The sequence below is a fragment of the Vanellus vanellus genome (assembly GCF_965231255.1).
Source record: "Vanellus vanellus genome assembly, chromosome: 13".
Lineage (NCBI taxonomy): Eukaryota > Metazoa > Chordata > Aves > Charadriiformes > Charadriidae > Vanellus > Vanellus vanellus.
In genome coordinates, this window is record NC_138918.1 from 7,344,433 (window position 1) to 7,367,627 (window position 23,195).

At 39.1% G+C, this 23,195-nt stretch overlaps 1 protein-coding gene across 1 annotated transcript; it reads right to left on the reverse strand.

Annotated features, from left to right (window-relative positions):
• Nucleotides 1-1,799: 1,799 nt before the first annotated feature.
• Nucleotides 1,800-22,191, reverse strand: ADRA1B (adrenoceptor alpha 1B). The gene is made up of 2 exons (XM_082489921.1): nt 20,875-22,191; nt 1,800-2,723 (listed from the first exon to the last, which is right to left on the reverse strand). Exons 1-2 carry the CDS (start codon nt 21,845-21,847, stop codon nt 2,164-2,166), a joined length of 1,533 nt encoding a protein of 510 aa, XP_082346047.1. The 5' UTR covers nt 21,848-22,191; the 3' UTR covers nt 1,800-2,163.
• Nucleotides 22,192-23,195: the final 1,004 nt, after the last annotated feature.

Sequence of the window (23,195 nt, forward strand, 5' to 3'; positions counted from 1 at the left end):
TAGGCAATTAGAGAATTATGTCATTGTTTAGGGAGCTTAAATGTTAATCAAAGATCACACAGCCTTTGTTAGGACTAGAAACTAATTAAAAGAATGATCAGTCTCTGAAAACTACACAGTTAAAAGCTTTAGATTAATGGAATGTGATTTATTCTGAAACTTTGCAGTATCAGTTAGAAATTCTCAAATATGGGTAACATTACTTGGATTTACTTTACAAGTCAAGTATGACACAAAATTTATCTGGAGTGTGCTGTCAGGTGGTTAGATTAAACAAATTTCTTTCCAATTAGCAGTAATTTTGAAGAAGCTTTACAAAACCCAAAAGCGTTTGACAGAATAGATTAGAAGTATAGTTCTCCGCCATTTAGAGGCCCAAAGAGGATAGCTTTATACTAGTATGTCACAGCTAGATAGAATATTCTTTATGGCAACCTCAATATATGAACAACAAGAGTTACTTTATCTGTTTTATAACACTTTTAAATTTTATAAGCATTGTCCTTTTAAGAGGAAATTACAGACTTCCCCACAATCAAAATGGAATTATTAAAATAGGAAACTGGCCATAATTTCAATCAGGATACGACCTAAAATATACTTATGTGGTTCTTACTGTAACATGACCATGGGAAGACCGTCGAACATGACTTTCCTATGTTGCTCACTGAGCTGGGGGATATTTCATCTAACCACAAGCCACATCCACCCCGTCAACTTAATGAGAGAATATGCATTTAAGGAAAAAAAAGGAAATGGCTCTCCCCTGGGACCTAGCATTGTTAAATTGTCCCTAAGTGGTTTTAGTACATCTGTTTAAGATTCATTCTTTGCTTCAAGCTTTAAAAAATTGTCACTAAAATTCCTAATAAGGAAGATCTTGGTTGGAGGAAGGAGTAAATATCAATTTTCATGATTTGTATCACTTCATGTAAAAAAATGTCATTAGTTTCATGGTTCACACTTAATTGCAAGAGATAAAAATAACTTCCAAACATAACCTAAAACATCTTAGAAGATATTCTCAGGAATTCTGTTACAGTACTGTATTATTGAGCTGAAAAATATTAATGACAGTGAGATTTACACTACTCCATTGATTTGACTCTTTCACTTCTTATGTGAGTGGCAAAGTAAAAGCCTCTAAATGTGCAGTACTATTTTCAAAGTGTGCTGAAGGAACCAAGGGTTCAGTGTATTTGTCCTAAGGCTGGGGTTTGGGATTCCAGTGGTCAATGCTCTTTTGTGCTGTGTCCATGACACTTTTTATGAGGTATTTGGAGTGATTTATGAGTGTTGCTTTTAGAAATCAGATCCTCTGGTAGCCTGTATGTTTACAGGACACTTACTAATGTGCTGAAATGTAGATGGTGAGCTCTCATCACTGCTGGTGTTTTCAAGCTTTCAAAAAAGAACATGGTGAAGGATAGAGGAGTTACACATATTGGTGGTAAGGGAATCATGGAAGGGAAGCAACTGCAGAGAGATTCAGGAGCGTCCTAGGAGTTACAATGGCAAAGTTAACTGCTATGAGTATTTTATTTTGAAGTGAAAATCATGATGAGGGAACTTGGCTGAATTCCAGTCCTATAGTAATAGGTGCAATTGTTTAAATTGTTGCCAAATTGCTTTAATCTTTGACATTGTTTTCCATTTCTAAAGTGCCAATGTACAGTGAAGTACAACAACAGTAAGAATTTACAGGCAAAATCAGCGGCAGCTAGTACCCTGGAGAGATACAAATAACACTGCATTGTTCACTTCCACTCTCAGGCATCCATACATGCAGCTAGCACGCATGTACACACACACATTCATACACATTTCCCCTGCCCACCCCCATATTTGTACATTCCTTCTATATACATATGTGTTTGGCTGTTCTACAGCACTTCCATGACAGCTAAATAATTAGATGTGTACTTCCCTGGGTTTATGAGGCGCCTTCCCTGCATTCTGTTCTTGCTTCAGTAGCCTCTCTGGCAATTGATTTGGAATATGGTTAGCCCCTAGACTTTGCCGCTCTTGTGACATAAATTTGCCTGTTCCTTACTGGCTTCCTTCTAGTGCTATACTGAGAAACTGTGCAAAGGTCCATTTCTTCACCTGGGCTAAATGTCAAATGGGTTAGTGTACAAAGAGAACAGACCGTTCAGAATCTGTTCATTCCAGCATCATGTTTGCTCTACAGTCGGTTTTGACATTCAGTGTGTCACAGATGGTCTCATGGTCCCCATTGCTAGGAGCTTGGCTGCCAGCAGGAACGTGTCCATTGCGCTCTGTTAAGAGATTGAAGGTAAAGAACTGGCATGAGTCCTTTTGTCTGCTGCCTTCCTGTAAGGGACTCAGGAAAGAGCTGTTTTTCCATTCTTGGAATGTGCACATCTCCATATGTGGGTGAGTGATTTTGCTCAGGTAGCCGGGGCTGGGAGATGCTGAAGATAATGTCCTCTGACTGCCACTTAGGAAACTCCCACTGTCTTCCAGAGAGTCCTTCCTAGGGTGTTCAAAGGAGCACCGATTCCAGTTTCTGTAGCTGTAGGCCCACCACCCCAACTGCTTTCGACGGTGGCACTGGCATTTTAGGATCTGTATAAAAGCCCTCTTGAACTCTTTGCTTGAGCAAGGGTAGATGATTGGATTCAAGCAGCTGTTAAAGTAGCCAAGCCAAAAAATCACCTTGAAGATCGTTTCAGGGGGCTTCAGAGCTGAAAACAGAGATCCTGTCCAGAAGAAAAAAGCAGAGACAATATCTGAGATAGTTGATCTAGTACTTCCTTTAGGAAGTATAAATGTCACATCAGATCACTGTTAGAATCTGTTTATTAAAAATCTTAAATGCATGTTGCTTTCATTTTTGGTCTTTCAGTAATAAAATGTTATTTTTATTATTTTTAAAGCTAATAAGGAAATGCTTTCCACCATCTGAAAGCAAAAGGATCATATAATTAACGTAGAATTAAAAAATAATAACTAGTCCTTGTGTTTATATGGACACATCTGTTGCACTAACATCTATTGATCCCAATGAAAGATCAAACCTCCATTGTCCAAGCTGCTGCACAATGCACACACAGAATAAGGTCGTGCCTTCTTCAAAGAACTTTCGAATATAATTTCTGAAGAGAAAGATCTAACTGTTCCAGGGCTTCTCAGGAGTGTGTTCAGACATACCTTATAACTGCTAATACATTCTCTGCCAGCTCCTGAACATCATCCCATTTATCTATTGCAAAAAGGGAAATAAGGAAGACCCAGGGAACTACGGGCCAGTCAGTCTCACCTCTGTGCCTGGCAAGATCATGGAGCAGATCCTCTTGGAAACTCTCCTAAGGCACATAGAAAACAAGGAGGTGATTGGTGACAGCCAGCATGGCTTCACCAAGGGCAAGTCACGCCTGACAAATTTGGTGGCCTTCTACGAAGGGGTTACAGTGGCAGTGGATAAGGGAAGACCAACTGATGTCATCTACTTGGACTTGTGCAAAGTATTTGACACTGTCCCACACGATATCCTGGTCTCTAAATTGAAGAGACATGGATTTGACAAATGGACCACTCGGTGGATAAAGAACTGGCTGGACGGTCACACTCAAAGAGTTGCGATCAACGGTTCGATGTCCAACTGGAGAGCAGTGACAAGTGGCATTCCTCAGGGGTCGGTACTGGGGCCTGTACTGTTCAACATCTTTGTCGGCAACATGGACAGTGGGGTCGAGTGCACCCTCAGCAAGTTTGCTGATGATACCAAGCTGTTTGGCGAGGTAGACATACTGGAGGGGAGGGATGCCATCCAGAGGGACCTGGACAGGCTGGAGAAGTGGGCCCAAGCCAACCTCATGCAGTTACACAAGGCCAAGTGCAAGGTCGTACATCTGGGTCAGGGCAATCCCAAGCACAAATACAGGCTTGGTGGGGAATTGCTGGAGAGCAGTCCTGAGGAGAAGGACCTGGGGCTGCTGATTGATGAGAAGCTCAACGTGAACCAGCAATGTGCGATTGCAGCCCAGAAGGCCAACCATATCCTGGGCTGCATTGGGAAGAAGTGTGGCCAGCAGGTCAAAGGAGGTGATTCTGCCCCTCTACTCCACTCTCGTGAGATCCCACCTGGAGTACTGCATCCAGCTCTGGAGTCCCCAACATAAGAAGGACATGGACCTGCTGGAGCGTGTCCAGAGGAGAGCCACGAGGATGATCCGAGGGCTGGAGCACCTCTCCTATGAGGAGAGGCTGAATGAGTTGGGGCTGTTCAGCCTGGAGAAGAGAAGTCTCTGGGGAGATCTTGTTGCGGCCTTCCATTACCTAAAGGGGGCCTACAGGAGAGCTGGGGAAGGACTTTTTACTAGGGCATGTAGTGATAGGACAAGGGGGAATGGCTTTAAACTGGAAGAGGGCAGGTTTAGATTAAACATTAGGAAGAAGTTTTTCACTCTGAGGGCGGTGAGGCACTGGAACAGGTTGCCCAGAGAGGTTGTTGAGGCCCCATCCCTGGAGGTGTTCAAGTCCAGACTGGCCTTGGGCAACCTGGTCTAGTGGGAGGTGTCCCTGCCTATGGCAGGGGGGTTGGAACTCTATGTGATCTTCAAGGTCCTTTCCAACCTAAACCATTCTATGATTCTATGATCTGGATTATTAGCATAGTACAAACCTCTTGAAACCTGAACTTAATCGTGGTACTTCTCATATCTGAGGCATTCATAAAAATGGTGTAACCCAAACAAAGAGGTTATTTTATGAATAATTCCACTTCTGTTCACAACCAAATAATTTCCCTAAGGAGGCTGCCCAAATGAAAAACTTATACTGGGAAATCCATTTAATGTACTTTTAGTATTAAAAACATGCAATTGATCAGCTACATTTAGCAAATGGGGCTTTATAAAAGAATGCATGACATTTTTAAAGCAAAACAGACATTCAGCAGTTTTCCAGCTGGGAAAACAGCTTTGTGTCTGGCTCAAGTAATCAAAGAGCAAGGATTCAGGAGAGAATTATTATGTCAAGAACTGGAGTTAGATTTGAAGAGTTGTTCAAAAGGAAGGTGACACTCAAGCCTGGGTGTCACATCTCTGAGAAGCATGACCTTTTACACTGGAGTGGTTTCAGATTCCCCGGGCTGTGAAAGCAGCTGAGTCAGTTGTGACTGTCAGGATGCCTTAGTGGGGAGGGATATGATTCTCGGCATATTTCCCATCTCATAGCAATGTAGAGGCCATGGCTTGGGCCTCAAAACTACGCAAAAGCACTTCCTAGCTTCTTGGGTAAATAGCTCTTACGTGCCACAGCAGATACCGCAGTTTATGTAGATGACAATGCTGATCCTGTGCTGACTATAGGGGGCTGAATCTCCTTAGCTCACAGGAAAGCCAAAGGGAGGTAAGTACATGTCGTTCTTTACATATCCACTGCCCTCCTGAGTGTGTCAAATAGTCCCTGAGCCGGGTCAGAAGAGAAAATAAGGTGCTGAGATGGCATCAGCTATCTTGAGAGACTCTTCCCCCCCCTCACTTGGGCAACAGGAGTCAGGAAAGATCCTGTGAATCCAGAATAATAGATTTTTTTCCCTGGCAGTGTTTTTGGATGGTGTCAACTAGCTCTACATAGTGCCTCAGAGCTAAGCAACATGCAAGCTCTTAAGGTTAAAATGGAGGCTTTAGATTACAAGGTTCATCGTATTTCTTTCATGACTCCTGCACTTTACTGACTTTTACTTCATGTACAAGACTCTTTTAAGTTGAACCCGTGTCCCACATTGCTTTGTTGCTGCTAGTGATTTGCAGGGTTTGACCAATGGCTCTTCTGTCCATCTGATGGAGAACCTACATCTGTCCTGATTGACATTGCAGAAACTACAGAGTATAACATGTCTAACATCAGAGACACTATGAATTGTATTTGATAAAGTTCCAACAGATAAATCAAATCAATGCAAGCACTTTAAACTGTGTCTTGTGAGTGTTACATACTCTTTGATGAAGGATTCAGCAACAATTCATGTGATTCTATGGAATAAGCCATTAAATAGGTGTCAAATTCTTATGAAGCTTTAGGAAAAGTTGATGGAAGTTTACAACTGCAGTCAAGCTAAGGAAGATGCTCCAAAATCTCACACATGCACAGTTGCAAACCTTTTCAGGATTCATTTGGTAAATAATAATTGCTAATATTTTCCCTTCAGTTTAGAGAAAGGAGAAGATTTGTGACTTTACAAAACAAGTACAAAGCATGATTGTGTACAAGGAACTTTTTGGAGCTTATACTAATAAATTTCTTAAATTGATTTCTGGAACACCTGTAAAATATAAATGATTTTTAGCTCTTAAAGCCCAGTAAACCTTGTGAAATGACTAAAATGCTCCCATTTTTTCTTATGAGTGAATGTTGAATGAGCAGTGGTGAATTTTTCCAGATCAGTTGGTTTGCCTTTCTCTCATACTGTAACAATTGAAAATCTACAGGACATTCCTCTACCAAATTTAAATGTTTTTAGGCAGGTTAAATATGGACAGAGTAAATGCTATGGTATAGTTTTCAATAAAATAAATTAAAAAAAAATAAGGAAGTTTACTGCCAAATTTTGTGAAATTCCCAAAGGACAAATAAAATTAGCTAAGCTATAAAGAAGAAAACTGGGAACCAATGCAGATAAATGAGTTGTGCTTGTATAATCTATATGGCATATGAACCGACTATAACTACATACAGTAAAGACTAAGAGACCAAGTATGGAAAAAGGTAAAATGCTGAGCGCTGAAAAATGGCTCATCTTTGCAAACTGCTTCAAGAAGTATGTGCTCCTTAAGGAAAAAAGGTAAGGAGCTTGTGCTTATCTTTCATGATAATCTATTTTTCAAATGACATTTGAAAAAAATGACAGCAGGCCATTTTCAGTAGCTGCAGCAAGCATTTTCAAAGCTCTTTTATATTAAAGGGCACTAACACAAAAGAGCAGAGAATTTCCTCATAGCAACCCTGACAGATGGAGGCACCTTGTGTTCAGGCCTGATTCTAGAAAAATCACTAAGCCCCAATCAATCATTTAAAAGCTATCAAGACCCTAGTTAGGTCACTATCAGAAAATCTGGAAATAGATTATTTTGGAAAGCTATGTGGTGGTGTGATTTAAAAATAAAGATCAGGATTTAGCATGCAGTAGAAATTTTTTAAAACTAGGAATTCAGGACTAACTGTCAAGGAGTTAATGAAAACACTGATCGTTAAGCGCTACTTCAGTCTCCACTTTTTCCTGGTTCTGCAAACAGTGCAATGCAAGTGTTGCTTGGCTCTTAAATTATACACAAACTAGGAGATTAATTTTTCACAATAAGGCAAGTATGCTTTTCTGAACAAGGAATATTAATTTGATAAATAAGCCATTGATTTATAGAATGATGTGTTAATTGCTCTTATTTCAGACTGATATATTAAAACTGGGTAGAATTCTTCTGAACTTCTCTACCCTTCCTAATATATCCATATGTATATATATGCAACTGCTCTGAAGGCAGATGGATTTCATCTATGAATTTCTGTCTATGGTATAATTCACTATTATTTCCTTTTTTTTTTTTTTTTTTCAAAAATCAGGTGGTAGATGATTATTCCAAGAAGGCCCTAGCATTAAGAGAGGTCATTGCAGTCCCAGTGAGAATAAGTTCATGTATAGGAGCATGACTCATTTGCTCTCAAATAGCACTTTTCATCTGTCAGTCATCCTGACTTCATGCCATCCTCCTGATTTTACCAGTGGGTAATCTGAGCTGGGGGAAGGTAAAAGCAATCAGCTGAAGGTCATGTGCTAAGTAATTTTCATCAGTAAGAAAGTTTTTGTTTTGCCATGAAGAGAACCATGAGACCTGGCACAACTCTGTTAACCAGTAGAATTCACAGTGGGTAGTACAGCGCGTTCGAGCAGTCTGTTTGGTGGGTCCTGCTACCTTCGCCACCACCCAAGAAAAAGCAGAATTCAAGAATATTTCCTGAGATTAACAGAAACTGGTTGATGCACGTGATCAGATACATTCCTGGCCCTGCAGAGGCTATCTGCAATGACTACATGATCATAACAAAACTCTACCTATGAAGGGATCCATGGCTAATGAAGGGATCCATGGCTAATGAAGGGATCCTCCACCACCAAAAGCTGTGAAATGTAGTAGTTTTGTAATACAACTTTCATCATTGTGAAGGAAAAAGGACTGAGGAGAGACATGACAATTTGTCTTTAAAAACATACCTGTGAAGAAGAAGGAAATTAAATTGTTTTCCTTGTCCACAGTGGCAAATATATGAAACACAGTGATTGGAATTGCAGCAAGACAAACTGAGATTATGGATTGGGAAGACTTTCTGTCTTCCAAGATAGGAAAATTCTGGAACATACTGCCTAAGAAGGGTGTAAAAAACCAACCCTGGAGGCTCTTAAAAACAGAGTAGACACACATCTACTGATTTATGTATAGCTAATCCAGCCTTTGGTTTGGAGGATGCCACGAATGACCTCTTCAGATCCCTTCTAGTCCTATTTTTTTCTGATTAACTGCAGAATATAACTGTGTTCATCAGGAAAACTTTATGGCTTAAGTTTGGCACCCCAGCAGAGTTTTACATTTGCAGTATTGGAATCCCACTGACACTCTAGTCTTAGATCCCCTTGGTAAATATATCCATTATTTAGGTTAAGGATTAACTGTTAGAAAAATGGAATGTCTGAGACAGATACTTATTTGGGCACTTATTCTCTTCAGGGCTTTGGAAAGTTTCTGAGTTTTTGTGTTCAGTCCCTCCCCATTGGGTGGAATCCCAGCCTGAGTTTTCTACAGAGAGAGAAGAAAAGCTGTTCTTTAGTATCCAGAAGGTGGTTTTAGATGGATGTTGCTATGCGTGCTATGTACTTCTAAATATAGTTTAATTTGGTGACTATTATGCAAAGCTCCACTGCCTTTCACCATATAAAGATATGCAAAATATTTTGACTAGCTTGTATATTTTTAACATTACCCTTTTCCCTACCTTGTTCTTGGAATTAACAACAATACCTTCTATTTAGCTGCACACATGCTTTACCTCATAATTAACCTGTCAGTGCAAACAACTGTGGGCTATTTTGATACCTTGATAACATGGTAAAGCTAAGCCTACTAGACACACTCTCTAAACATCAGACTAATATTTCCTCACCTAATCTCCAACTACTTTCCCATCACAGTGTGATAAACAGGTTAGATATTTCCCTGTACTGATTTAGATTGCTTTTCAAAATGGCTGGAAAATTTTGCATATGATTATCTTCTCAGTGATTTATTTCTGATGGGGGTAGCCAGAGTGACTTCCCTACTCAAACTGATCACTCTCCTGATGCTTCATGTTTAACAGCTCCACTCTAAGCAAATATTTATTTTCTATTCTTTTATTTTTCTGCACTAAACCCTGTGGTTTATTAAACATAGCACCACAATCTTACCTCTGATTGCACCATAGACAGCACTGAAGTTTTTGTAAAGCCTGTGTCCAGCACAAATGGAGGAAATATTTCAGAAATTCAATCAGCTTGATCAGCTTTGATTGTTTTTTGACCATTAGTTTAACCAGCTATGCTCACCAGACTTGATAGAGCTATTCAGTTTGGAAATACACTGAGCAACAGCAAATATCATAAAAAGGAATTAAGAAATATTTTATTTAGTAAAAGCTAATTTCATTTAGGGTCTGACTGGCTTTTTATAATGAATGCTTTATTGCACAGAAATTAAGTAAAGCGCCCTCAATGAAATTAGGGAACATTGTGGGAAAAAAGTTGCCATATTAATTGTCTTCACATACTCTGCAGAATATCTGGCCAGAACATCACTGAGACATTAAAATTCAGAGTCCACTAGAGTCAGTTGGAGTCTTTGAAACCCTTTGCAAAAGCTCATAAGGACTTCAGTGGACTTTGGAAGGGTCCTTAAAATAGCAGGGTCAGCAGCAGGAAAGTCTTCTGGACTGGCTTAATCCCAATACTCTTAATGAAGGAAAACTTTTCACTGAAGCAGGTTTTGATGTAGCCCTCTGCAGAGGGGAAGCACACACACACTACTCTAAATATCTGCTCCTTTGCTACCTCTCACAACTGACTGCTGTATTCATAGAGAAAGGAGTATGGGAAAGTTAAGACCTTCTATTTAAGGATCCTTAGTGTTGCTGAGCTTCTTGACCAAAGTGTAATACACAGGACATGTTTGAGTTTCCACTTCCACTTTGTGGAAGAAAGAACTTAGTATCAAAATTAGACCCTCCAATGCAACCAGCCAACCAGACAACCCCCCCCCAAACTGCTTCCAGGAGAAGGGAGAAAACTTGCTACTCCAGTTGTGTGCACGTTCAAGGTGATCAGATATTATAGTGATTAGCTGGAGTTTAAATCTGAAAAAATAACATATAAGGTAATGTTTATGAGCTAAAACCTTTGAAATTGCCTTTGATATCTCTGTGTCTTTCTGCTCTGTGTGCTACTTCCAGCTACACATGGGAAATAAAAGCTATGTATAAGTGGCCAACATTTGTGAAATATCACTGAGTTCCACTGTGTGGTTATATATCCTCCTTTCATCCTTCATGCAAGGAATATATATATGTGATGGGACTGAAAGCCAAGAACTTAATAGAAGTACAGAATTATTGCAGTGGGAAGGGATGTTATGGGGTCTTTTGTCCAGCCCCCTGCTCAAAGCAGGGCCAACACTGCATTAAGTCCCCTGAAGCCTTCCCTTCTCCAGGCTGAAGAAGCCCCGTTCCTTCACCCTCCCCTCACACAATGTGCTCCAGCCTCATGATCATTTTGGTTGCCTCCACTGGACTCACTCCAGTTTATCATTGTCTTCCCTTGCATGGATGCAGTACTCTAGACACGATCTAATGAGTGTTGAGGAAAAGGGCACAATCACTTCACTCCATCTACTGGCTCCGTTCCTGTTATACAGCCCAATATGCTGCAGCTTGCATCTGGCAGGGGCTTTGGAATAGATTTACATCCTATGTTAATGTTTGTGTGAGTCATCTTCATGGGAGAGGTCATTCTGTGTGTGTGTAGTTTCAAGAATGCTGTGCATTTATTATTTGTACCCAGTGGGAGGAAAATGTTAAACTGTTAATGATTTTTTTAGTCTGAAATTAACCACATTCTCCTTTACTGTCTGTCTGCCTTCTCTTCAATAGCTCTGCTTTTTCTTTTTCCATCCAGGCGTGTTCACTTTCCAGTTACTTACTTCCTTTCTTCCTCTTAATTTTTAAATATTTATTTCTACTCTCCTTATGTCTTATTTAGTTTTTAACTCCAACTGCTAATCTCTTTTCTAATCTCTTTATGTTGTGATAAGTGACTTTCTATTAATTAAACATCCATTTTTAATAAGTTGTGTATTTGATATCAGTTATCTAAATTATTCATAGAACCATCAGTGCTGTTCAGATTAAAGTATTTGATACTTAGATTAGATAACAGTTGGGCACAAGTACTGTGAATTTCCTGGATTTAAGGAGAAAAAGTATCTATTGATGAGTTTTGGGCTATCAGGTGCTACGTTTTCTGCAAGTTACAAAAAATCACATTTCAAAATCTTCTAAATCCAGTTTTGCTTAGATGAGAGCCAACCTAAGGTGAGTGTATGTTTCTGTTTACTGGAACAAATATATTTGTTTTTATTGAAACAAAATGGTCTGGAGTTTTTTAAGTACTTCACTGTGCGCCAGTTAATATTCCAGAAATAGCAAACTAGCTACAATAAAATATGATGTGAAATTATAATGGGGTAGAAGGAGAGCTTCACTGCACAGGTTTTTGTCATTGTCTTAAGATTAAAGAAAAGCCATAAAATTTGAAGCTATGTGTCTTTACTCATAACAAGTAGAAAATGAAGTGTTTCAAAACTTGAAACACTGAGTTGGGGTATTCTGGAAAGAAAACTACCTTCTTGTTTGAATACCATAAAATGGAAATGGTTAGAGAATTGGTAATAAGTATTTGGAAGTTTTGTTATAGAGTCTGGTCAAATTTAAATAGTTAAGGTAACCTTGGAAGGCAAACATATCTTCCTTCATTCAGAGGAGAGAATTATTCCATTTTGGTGCAGATTGGAGTCATTCTGACTGGAGTTAAGTCTGTGCTTTTCAACATTCCACACAAGAGAAAATTCCAATGTTTTAAAAATTGCTGTAGTGCTGAAAAGCATTGTAAAATACAAAATGATAACAAGTGAGTTCTGAAACATGAAAAATGGGAAGCTTCAACAATATCAAACCCTGTCTCTCAATCTGTTCTTGAGAAGAAAACTTTTGCAAGAATGAGTATTGTTTTGCAAGAAATTTGTTTTATGAAGGAACTCAGCCTTCCTATGAAAAGTGACTTGATCAAATTTGTGATGTGATCAGTGAGAGACTTTCCCAGTGCTAGGCAGTAGCTGGCTGCTGGTGGCCTGGCTGGGAACCTCCACTTCTGCCCTGCAGTTCACGCTGTAATTCCTACTGCAGTTGTAACTGCTGGTAGCTGCTAATGGCTGAGTTACAGCCACTTCCTAACAAACAGGGAAAGCTCAAATGCTACATGTGTATAGCTAGTAAAATTCTCCATATAAAAGTAATAAGCTGCCTCTGACCAGAGTTGTTATGAGTTTAGAGAATGCAGAAAGGATGTGTACGTCTTTTATTTAAGCTTTCTGTGGTCCTTTTTACCACATGCTTAGCCAAGTCATCGTGCCAAGGTTTTAAAGCTAATTGGATTTCTAAAGCTCCTGATTTCTTTCCTTCCAGCATTCAGTGTTTGTTTATATTCCCCTGGACTTATTTAATACAGGAAAAAACCCTACAGTTTACAAACAGTAGAGGATGAAATAGAGAGTATGGTTATAAAATTAAGAGTTCATCAAGCCGGGAGGGATGGCAGGCCTTCTGGAGAAGAGGGTTAGGATAACAGTGAAAAAAGATCTTGAGAAATAGGAAGAGCATCCAAAATCAACAGAATAAAATTCAATAAAGAAAATGAAAGGAAAGATGGTTAAAGAACAACTACTACAAATGAGTAATGATGGCAGCATTTTGGTTGTGGTTTTCAAACATGTTGGTGTCTCTGTGGGATGCCTTGGGCTGCATATCCCAGTGGTGCCTGGGCTGCCAAGCTGGGGGACACCATGGGAATCACAGTATCTCTGCAGTCACCAACATGGTGCAGGGCTGCACTCCAGTGTTTCTGGGTAACTTGTGTGTGTGTGTTGGGGGAGAGCACTTAGCTGTTGAGGAAGGAGAAATATCAAATAAAGAATAACTGACTCGACAATGATAATGCACGAGATAATGTGGGAGACATAGAAATAGATGCTGTTCCAAGTACAGCAGTTCTCATTCTTCATTGTATTAATAGGTATGTTATGTATATGTCCAATGATCTAGGCCTGCTATTAAGAAAAGTGTTGTTGTGAGGAATTTATGTCCTAGAACTGACTACCTGTAGCAGTTGCAGGATTCTTTTTGTTGGAGCCTTCTGGCCCTACAGGGAGCAAACACTTGTGAGGGGTGATGAAGGTATCATTCAAACACTCCTCAGCCCTTGAGTCTTTCAGTTCCCTGTTTTCCTGTTGAGTCAAGGAAGTCACACAGAGAAATCTCCCCTAACTGTCCTCACAGGGAAAAAGTGGTTTGTACTCCATCCCATTCAAACAGGGACGTCTGTTAATAAATGTCTACAAACCAATACATTATTGGTATTAACTAAGCTCAGCAACTCCTACCAATTGAAGGCCTGATCCTGTGTAGAAAGAAAAGTTCTTACTCAGGCAAATGAAAGTAGCAGACATACACAAACGCAGAATCTGACCATAAAGATCCCCTATGGCTATGTTCACAAGTAAGAGCAAAACCTAAGAAAAACGTTTTCCTTGCTTTCTTGTAGGCTGAGAAAGGTTATTGTTTCTGTTTTCTTATCCTAATTGAAGTTCACTATTTCTTATCATCCACACTATCTGTCTCTGATAAAGGGTGCCTCATATCTCAGACAAATAAATCACTTCTATGAGACCTGCATGAACTTCATTCACACTGGCTCAAATTTAAGAGGCTCCAAAAATAGAGACATATCTAGAATGGCCAAAATAAAATCAGGACCTTACCTCCCTTGAAGCTTTGCTGATGGAAGTTGTAGTACAGATATGGATCAGATCTTTTTATGAAAACCCAGACTTGCTACACCTTCTTATATTAAAAGCAATTGCAGAGCAGGTTAGCTATATTTGCATTTTTTAAGGGAACAGTGCCTACATATTTAACCACAGAGCTACTAACATTGGCACACCTGGCATGGTGAGATTGTCTCTGATTGGTAGGCAGAAGGTAAGAGATGATCTGTCATTTCCAGAGGGTCTGCTCTGGTCTGCAGTCCATGACTGTCCTTCCTACAGTGTTATGCAAAAGGGTGTTGATGCTTAAAGCATTAAGAGTTGAAAATTATTTTTGAAAACTTATGGTACAACAGACCATTTGCAAGTAGGTGTTTAGAAGAGCAATAGAAAAGATAAATAGGAGCTTTATTTGCGTAGCCCAGAAAGAAAAAGAAAGAGGAAAGCAGTAGCTTAAAAAACAACAATGAAAAAAAAAAGCAACAGGACTGAAGTTTTCTTGCCTCATCCATAGTTATCATATTAGCAAAAATTCTGAGTGTATCTTGAATAACAAAATATGGAGATTCAAGATATGGAAAATACACGACAGGTGGAAAAACTCCATCAGGCACTTACATATTACACAAATCCTATATATCCTTGTATATACTAGTCTACCTTCTCTCAGTCTAGAATAGCTATGATGACTTACACCATGGAGAGAATTCAGTTGTGTTTAAATTGTGTTGTCTTCACATAAATATTATAAAATAAAGATCAATTTTGATAAGAACCTTGTTCAGTAATCTAAAACTGACAGTAGATAGGGACAGAAACATGACATTATTGTTACTATTATTTTGTCCAAAAGAGTTACAGACTTTTGCAGTTTCCAAACTCGAAAGGATATGGGCCAAGTTTATGCTTGTTTTGCAAAGGATTAGCTGATTAAGGGAGCCTAGAAAAGCTAATCTAAGTCTGCTGACATTTCATTTATTATACTTAAATATCTTCAATTACTGGGCATGCTTTGGTGTCTTTTTCTGTCTTCTAAGTGAGGCGATCTGTCTTGGACATCATAGGTAAATAATAGGACTCTAGCATGGAATTGAATCACACAGCTACAAAGATATTATGTGAACTTCCATTATATTTTTCTCTTCTGTTACTTAGAGACTGATGGTTATTGCTTTTCTGTTTCAAAGTATCACTTGAAAGCCCATCAAAATAGCTCAAAATCTTGCAATGGCCTATGGAGGAGGACTTTAGTAAAGACACTAAAAAACTCATCACTTTTTGTTCATGTGTTTCACAGATAGGTACACTAAAGAACATGCAGCTGAGATCCTGAGGTATGGCCTCAATGCATTAGGACCATATCCATATGTATAACTTTACTCAGTGTTTTCATCACGACTACCAACCTAAACAATAGCACATGTGTTTGCATCTGCTGTTGGCATAAGGACCTTGTGTCCACTGCCTTGCTGGATGCTGAATGCTGAAAGTGGTGTTTCCTCCAAAATTATTGCTTTTCTCCTGTCTTTGATTTCAATACTTTTGAGACTTCCTATTGCTGCTCAGTGGCTCAGTCCTGAATTTTTTTTCCTTAGAGCTTTCTCATCAACTGAGATAGGAGTTGCTGCCATCCCTGAGGTTGAATAGTCAACATGAGTTGATTTCTTTGTATTTTCTCTGTATTGCTTTGCATATTTGTTTTTGTAAGACTGTGCACTTTAATATTTCCCTTTGTTTCTCTGACCTGCAAATCAAAAGCCTACATAGGAAGTACCCCAGAATTCGTGCAGTTTCATCTACTTTGATAACAAATAACAAAAATAAAAGTCTGTAAGTAACTGATAATTTGCATCCTTTGCAAACCCAAAGGCTTAAACTGGGGCTTAAGGGAGGATATTTTTGTAGTAAAATGAATCATCTTGAAATAATCTAGCCCTCCATGTGTGACAAAACATGCTGTACTGGTCAAGAAATATCATTATGATGTTTAGTTTCACAGGAATTGGCTAGAAAATAGGAGGAGCAGGTTCCTGCTATCACCTGTGCAATTGAACATTGTACCAAAGATTGACCTGCCAGTGGGCAGAGGGTCAGATTCCTATATATATCATTAATTTGTTGAAATTCTGTATAACTATAAACTTGACGGCATCAAATCTAGAGAGCTAGGTTAGAGAGGGGAAGAGGGCACAAGACCAAAATGAGATGAGAGACAAATGAGGCCTAAAGCCTTGCAGAAAGCAGAACCCAGCAGCATTGACAACACTGGACCTAATGCCTTGAAGTGTTTCCCATGGGAAACTAAGTGGCCTAATTTGGTATTCTTGGTGCAGAGATGCAGAGGTTGGCCTGATGTAACATAAATCTACATACTGTACTTGAATAATGTTTTATTTTAAGAATAATTTTGTATTGGCTGATCTGTAGCATGCAGAATATTTTATGTTTTTTTTTATTATTTTATAGAGAGGTTTCAAAAGCTTAATATATAAGGATAGTCAAAACATTTGTATCTTCATTATGAGGTTCTTGGGACCTTATTGCACTGACAGTTAAGTTAGAAGAATTTTGTTTCTAACTTCATGGATAAGATCACAGGTTTTGTGGGAGCAGGGGGAATTAGGCTCTGAACTGGGAAGTGAATAATGCTCTGCTGATCTCACTGGAGTTAAGCAATGGGCTGGGGAAGTTAATATGCTTTAGTTAAAGTACTGGAGGTGGTGAGTTTTCCCTTTGCAGGGTGTGTGTGTCTGAGAGAAGACTGGCAAGCCCAATCTGATATGTCAATTAACAGGAATTAGGCTAAACTTTTACTTAGCAGCCAGAGGGAAACATATGATCCTTCATTTTGGATTTGGCATAAAATTGGATATTCCTTTGTTTAAAGGAGGGAGTTTTAGTAAGTGTTACCTTATTTCTGCAGGGCTCTAGTCTTTAGATAAAAATCATCATCAGTTTTACTCAGCATTTTTCAGCAATGTGTATTTAATATAGTCCTGATGCCTAAGAAAGGGTTTGGATGAGGTGGAAGAAAAGAAACATTAATTTTAAAGAAGCAAGATATTTACTCTTCAAAGCTGAGTCACTGAATTTATGGCACAAGAAGTTGTCTCAAAGACACATATGTCTTCATTTTATTTTTTTTTGCTGTACCACAAATAATTTTGAGTGGCAAGACAACTGTTTACAAAGACATGAAGCCTTTATGAATGTGCACAAAAAGGATATTTTATATCTCTATTGCTATCTGGGAAGAATATCTAGTAGCTACTGGAATAAACCCAAATTTATCACATGCTTCTCCTTGATACCAGTTTTGCTGCATCATCAGGTGCTTAACACTGAAAGCAGCATGGTTCAGTCCTACAAAAAGAGATTGTGGGTCATTCTTCGTGCTGATCGTTTCATGATGCTCAGTACATCATAGTGTCAGTGCCGTAATTCCTCTCTGTAGCTGTATACAGAGCTCTGTCAGAGAGCTTTCCTTGCAAAGCCTTTTGTTTCTCGCTTGAAAAACACTTTGTAAGTCTTAACGTTATTTCTTTTCCTTTGTCGTGGAATATTTATTCAAGCAATATCCCTGCTTTCAGCACCACATCAGTTTCCAGTATATATCTGCCACCTGATGCAATAATCCTTTGTCAGGGATATCAAAATGGGTAGCTGTGGAATATATTGAAATGCCGGAGAGGAAGGATTATAATTTTGTCTGAGAAAGTAGTAGAAGAGTTGAGAACACTTTTAATGTGAAGAAAACTCATCTACATACAAGCAAATTTGTTAAGATGTGGTTTTGTGGTGTTGTAGAAATAACGTTTACTGACTTGTCAAATGTTTTGTGGTTGGATCCTCAGAAATCCAGAGCTGCTCTGCTAATGCCATTCTGCAGAGTCATGGCATTACTGACTGAAACATGGAGGAAAAAAATAAATTGTAAAGATGTGGGTGTGAGGGAATGATTTGGGTTAATGGTGCAAATATAAGGTGTGAAAAATACAGAAAATAAGTAAGAATCCTGTCCTTCCAGGTAAATATCTAGTCTGGACTCAGTAGCAGAAAAGGTATTATAGTTGCAGTCCTGCGCTTATGAGCGAGTGGGTTGTCATTATAGCAGCCCAGGTCACCTATGGATAGTTCTGTTAATCATCAGTAGCTTTTGGATTTGCCTGTCACTGAAGTTGATTTCATACCATTGTGTGCTTTTTGTAACGGTTCGTAACAGCATTTCATTTAATTTTGTGAGTTGAAGACACGAAGCAAAAGATTTCTGGTATGAAGAATGCAGCACACAGCAATCTCCTTAAGGAGTCTTTCTTCACTGCTCTACTCTCTTCTCCAGTTAAGAATGGATGCATTATGCAGGTCAGGAAAAGGTCTTTTCCCCACCTGTTGTAGTGAGCAATTCTTCATGCCTAACATCGTTAATTAACTTTGCATTGATACACAGAGATGAAAAGCACAAGTTTCTGGAGTGTGCTGAATAAATTAAAAACGAAATCAGGGACAAGGAACAAAACCAGCCCTATTCCCAGTCAGCAAAACAAAGCACCTACTATTTAAATGCATTTGGATACTATATTGGCTACTATGTATACCTTTTTTTCCCCCGCTTTCTTTGACTAAAGGCAGTCAGTTAAGAGCTGGGCCCCTGAAAGGATTTCTAGAGGACGGTAGAGCCAGCAGTCTATATTGCAATGCCAAGATGCTGATTTTTTCCCTCTTCTAACTGACACAACAGCAACTTTTCCTGAACTTCAGCTCTGTGGGGCACTGAGTACTCACAGTGCTGAAATGAGTATATTGGGGGTCACAGTCCGTGTTGGGTCAGAGCCCACAGCAGTGGGTTTAGCCCTTCAGCCCACCCAGTGCTTCTGCCAGCACACAGCGTGCTGTGGTGGAAGCTCTCAGCCTGTCACCTCACTGATGCCTTGGACACAATTTATAGGAGAGATAAAATCGTATTGTGACAAGCAAGAAATTCTCCACTCAGGTGTCTTAAGCAACAACTCATTAAACCTCCCAGGAAATACCAGGAGTTTTGAAATAACTTCTCAAAGGGAAAGCTGACAGCCTTTCAAAAAACTTGTTTCTTCCATTGCTTATGCCCTGTGACCATATTGGTTTTAATGGACTGGTCTGCATCTGTGTTTGTTGAACAGTGTCAGTAGCTATACTGGCTTCTGCTAGCTAAGGATATGCTCTACTGCGCTCACATTTGCTTTTTTTTCTCCCAAGTTCTTTCAATAATTCAAAATCAAAGAGAGAATCTACTTTATCATGACCTACTAGCTACATATCTAGTACTACTACTGGTACCATACGGTGAAAATATATTTCAATCCACAGGTATGTATTTTTGCAGTCATTGGAAACTTGCTCTGTGTTATAAACTTTCTTTAAGAGCCAGCACAAGGACTTAAACATCAGTAGCCAAAGAGAACTTTGCTCACAATTTTCCTTCTGTTTGGAATTTTTCACATCCTTAACATTAGCTTTATGCAGATATTGAATTGTAAAGATTTTTAAGTTTATGGTACAGTAAGCTAGAGATTATAAAGTTGCCCTGCAATAGCTTAAGTAATTGTCTTGCAGTAAAGATTCTAGTCTAAATTATATTACACATTCACTGAAATGATAATTTTATAACCCTTCAACAGGACCAGGTTGCTGAACTCAGTTTAGTTTTCTACAAGTCTTGCAAAATATTAGCTTACCACTTAATTAGAAATGTTTTGGTAGAGTAACTAAGTAAACACGAATACAGAACATTAATAAAGGCTTTTTCTCCCTTTCTCTTTTCCAACTCTTTCCATATTTAGGCTGCCAGATTGTCTGTGTCTCAGAGAAATGAATTTTGGACAGACATTTTTGGGAGCTTAGTAAGTCAATGTCTTGAGATATTTGACTTCAGAGGTAGTGCTAGTGTTAAAGACAATACAAGCAAATTTCACAAGGACTTGGGAACACAGAGCAAATCAAAAAAGCAAACAAAGGGCTACATCAAACGCTTTAATAGTATTTTAAAGTTGAAAGTGAACGAAGTGGCTGACAAAAGCTCATGTGGCAATCTCCTGAAATGCCTGAACTAAGACCTATTGAAACCAATGAGAACATTTCTGTGAGGATCAGTGAGCTTCGTGTGTTTGCTTTTAGGATTTGATCAGTGACGTTTGAACTAAGAACTGGAACTTTTTCAGCTTCCCAAAGCTCAGGGTTGTTTTGCACCTCATCATTAGATCAGGCTCATTTCCATTTAAGACACCTAATAATGCCAGAAGACCTACTGTCTTATAGTCCGAACATCTAACAGTAAACTAAAACAAGAACATTTCCATGCTGAAAGTCTTTTTGTCTTTTTATCCAGGATTTTTGTTAAAGCATCCTATAAATATGTTTCTGAAATGTAATTCAATTAAAACAAGGACCATAAAGGGGATTTAATATATTAACTCTGAAGATTTTGTCCCCTGATTTGACATCCACCCCATCACTGAGGACTACCTGATGAGCAGACTTTCTGCAGGCTGCACACTTTAGAGTTTCAGCATGACTCTTTGAAAAAGCCAACATGAGAAGTAAATTACTTTCACTTCCCTTCCTTTCATCTGTTCACTGCAGTTCTCAAAATGATATCTACTTATTCATCTGATTTTTTTTTTTGATATTTTTGTAGTAAACTACTAACCCTCTTCCTCCCCTTCCCATCGCAATCCCTTGATTACCAACTTACCTAGTGGCAGAACAATGAAGAAAGGTAGCCAGCACAAGATAAACATGCCAACCACAATTCCCAACGTCTTGGCTGCCTTCTTTTCTCTAGAGAATTTAAAAAGTTTGAAAGCTAAGGAGTTCCTGGGATTGTGACCCTTGGATTTGGTGTTGTTTAATGTGTCCTCATGAATGTTCCTGTAATGAATCCGTAAAGTCAGCTCCTTGGAGTTGGACATTTCTTTCATAACCCCAGCTTCCAGGTTTTTAGTAGTCCTTTTTGCCACTATGTAGACCCGACAGTACATCACGAGGATGACGATTAAAGGAATGTAAAATGACCCCAAGGAAGAAAACAAAGCATAGAATGGTTCTTCAGTGATACGGCACTCTTTATCGTCCTTGGGTGCTGGTTCTTTCCAGCCCAAAAGAGGCCCAATAGAAATCACCATGGAAAGGACCCAGACACCTAGGAGAGCTAAAATTGCCCTTCTTCTTGTTACCAAAGTTGGATACTGGAGAGAATAACGTACCCCTATATATCTATCTATTGAAATTGCACATAGACTTAAAATAGAAGCTGTACAGCATAGCACATCAACTGCTGCCCAGATATCACAAAATATCCTCCCCAAAACCCAGTAGCCAAGGATTTCCAGTGTAGCAGAGAATGGAAGGACAGTAAAACTCAGCAACAAATCGGCTATTGCGAGGTTAATTATGAAATAGTTTGTAGGTATTCTTAAATGTCTATTGCAAGCAACAGAGAGAATTACCAAGATATTACCTATAATAGCAAAGAGTATAAAGGCACCTAGGATAAGCCCCACAATTATCGCCCTACTGATATCCAAGGCAGGTGAATCCAGATTGCTTGCTGTCTCATTGGAGTTGTTTGCAGAAAGATTGCCATTATTTAGTGCAGACACTTTCAAATATCCAAGTATTGATGAATTTGATTTATCGCCAAGGTTGGTATTCATCTTGAAAATCATCCTCCATAGCAAGTTATGGTTGGATCCCTTGCACAACACGCAGATGGTTTGAGTTCAGTTGAAAGTTATCTCTCCACCCAAGAAGTTGCTTCAAAGCCCCGGCCAGTTTTAGATTGAGAACTCATCTCCCCAGCAAGCTGTCAGCTATAAGCACGTAAAACTTGCACAGCATGAAGTCCTCTGAAGCCTGTCAGAAATAATAGGCTGTTCAAACTTGCTTAATTTCTCATACGAACTCGTTTAAACAGAAATTAGCAGGCAGAAGTCTTGGCTGGAGCTCGAAAGTAGCTGTTTCGATCATGACGTCCCTGGAATAAAAGACAGGTTTACTGTTTTCCCTTGTGCATTTTTGGTTCTGTTGGAAGGATGCCCCTGTCTAGCTGCTGTGACATGCGTCTCCACGAAGGGTTTGTCAGCATTTAGGCAGCTCTGCATGAACTGGCTGGCTGTGCTCACACTGCCTGTGCTAGTGACATCACCGCGGCCGGCCCCGTCACAGCACTAGAGGGCAATGCAGTTCAAGTTAAAACTTCCATATATAAGTCTGAAAGCTAAACAAATGGAATATATCAATCTTAATTAGAGCATTTGCCACATAAATCTGGATTAGAAACCTTTAAAAACCAGCTTCATTATCTGAGGAAAATATACTCAGTAGGATGTGGTGAAAAAAGCAATTTCTGAACAAAATGATGTAGTGCCCTTTGCCTTTTGCTCAACAAGAAAATGTATTTGAGTTTATTTTGTAATCAAAGTGAATCACATGCCATTTTAGAGAACTAATCATCTCCCACCTTCTAAGAGCAAATAGGTGGGTTCCAAAAATCCCTAGTTAATCCTTTAGATTCAGTATTTAATGATGGCATAAACCCATACATGGAGTAGTTTGTCTCTAATTGTAAACTTTCTGTTAATAAAGTGACAGGTGATAAAAATCAAAATCTCTATTAAGATCTTTATGTTTGTTCTATACTCCTGTGTACCAGGCGTATCTGTGGCTTCATTTCCTCTTTTCTACCTAGGTAACTTTTGTAAACATAGGCGCATTGTGAATCCCAGCCTTGAACAGAGCTGAGCACCCTTACCCACAGCCAAAGTGAAGGCAGTGAAAAGTATTTAGTTGTCTCTTCAAGGTACTTTTTATGCTTAAGTATCTTCCTGTATCTTTGCTAAGGGCTGTGAGATCACGGAGGCTGTTGTTAACTCATTGTAGCTCTGGGAAGACCTACAGTATTGTATAAAGGAAAAAATAAATAACAACTGATTTACTTTTTATTTAATAGTGTTTAACATTGAAAACAGTGGTTTCTTGGTTTCTCATTTTGTGTAGCTTTGGGTCACCAGGTGG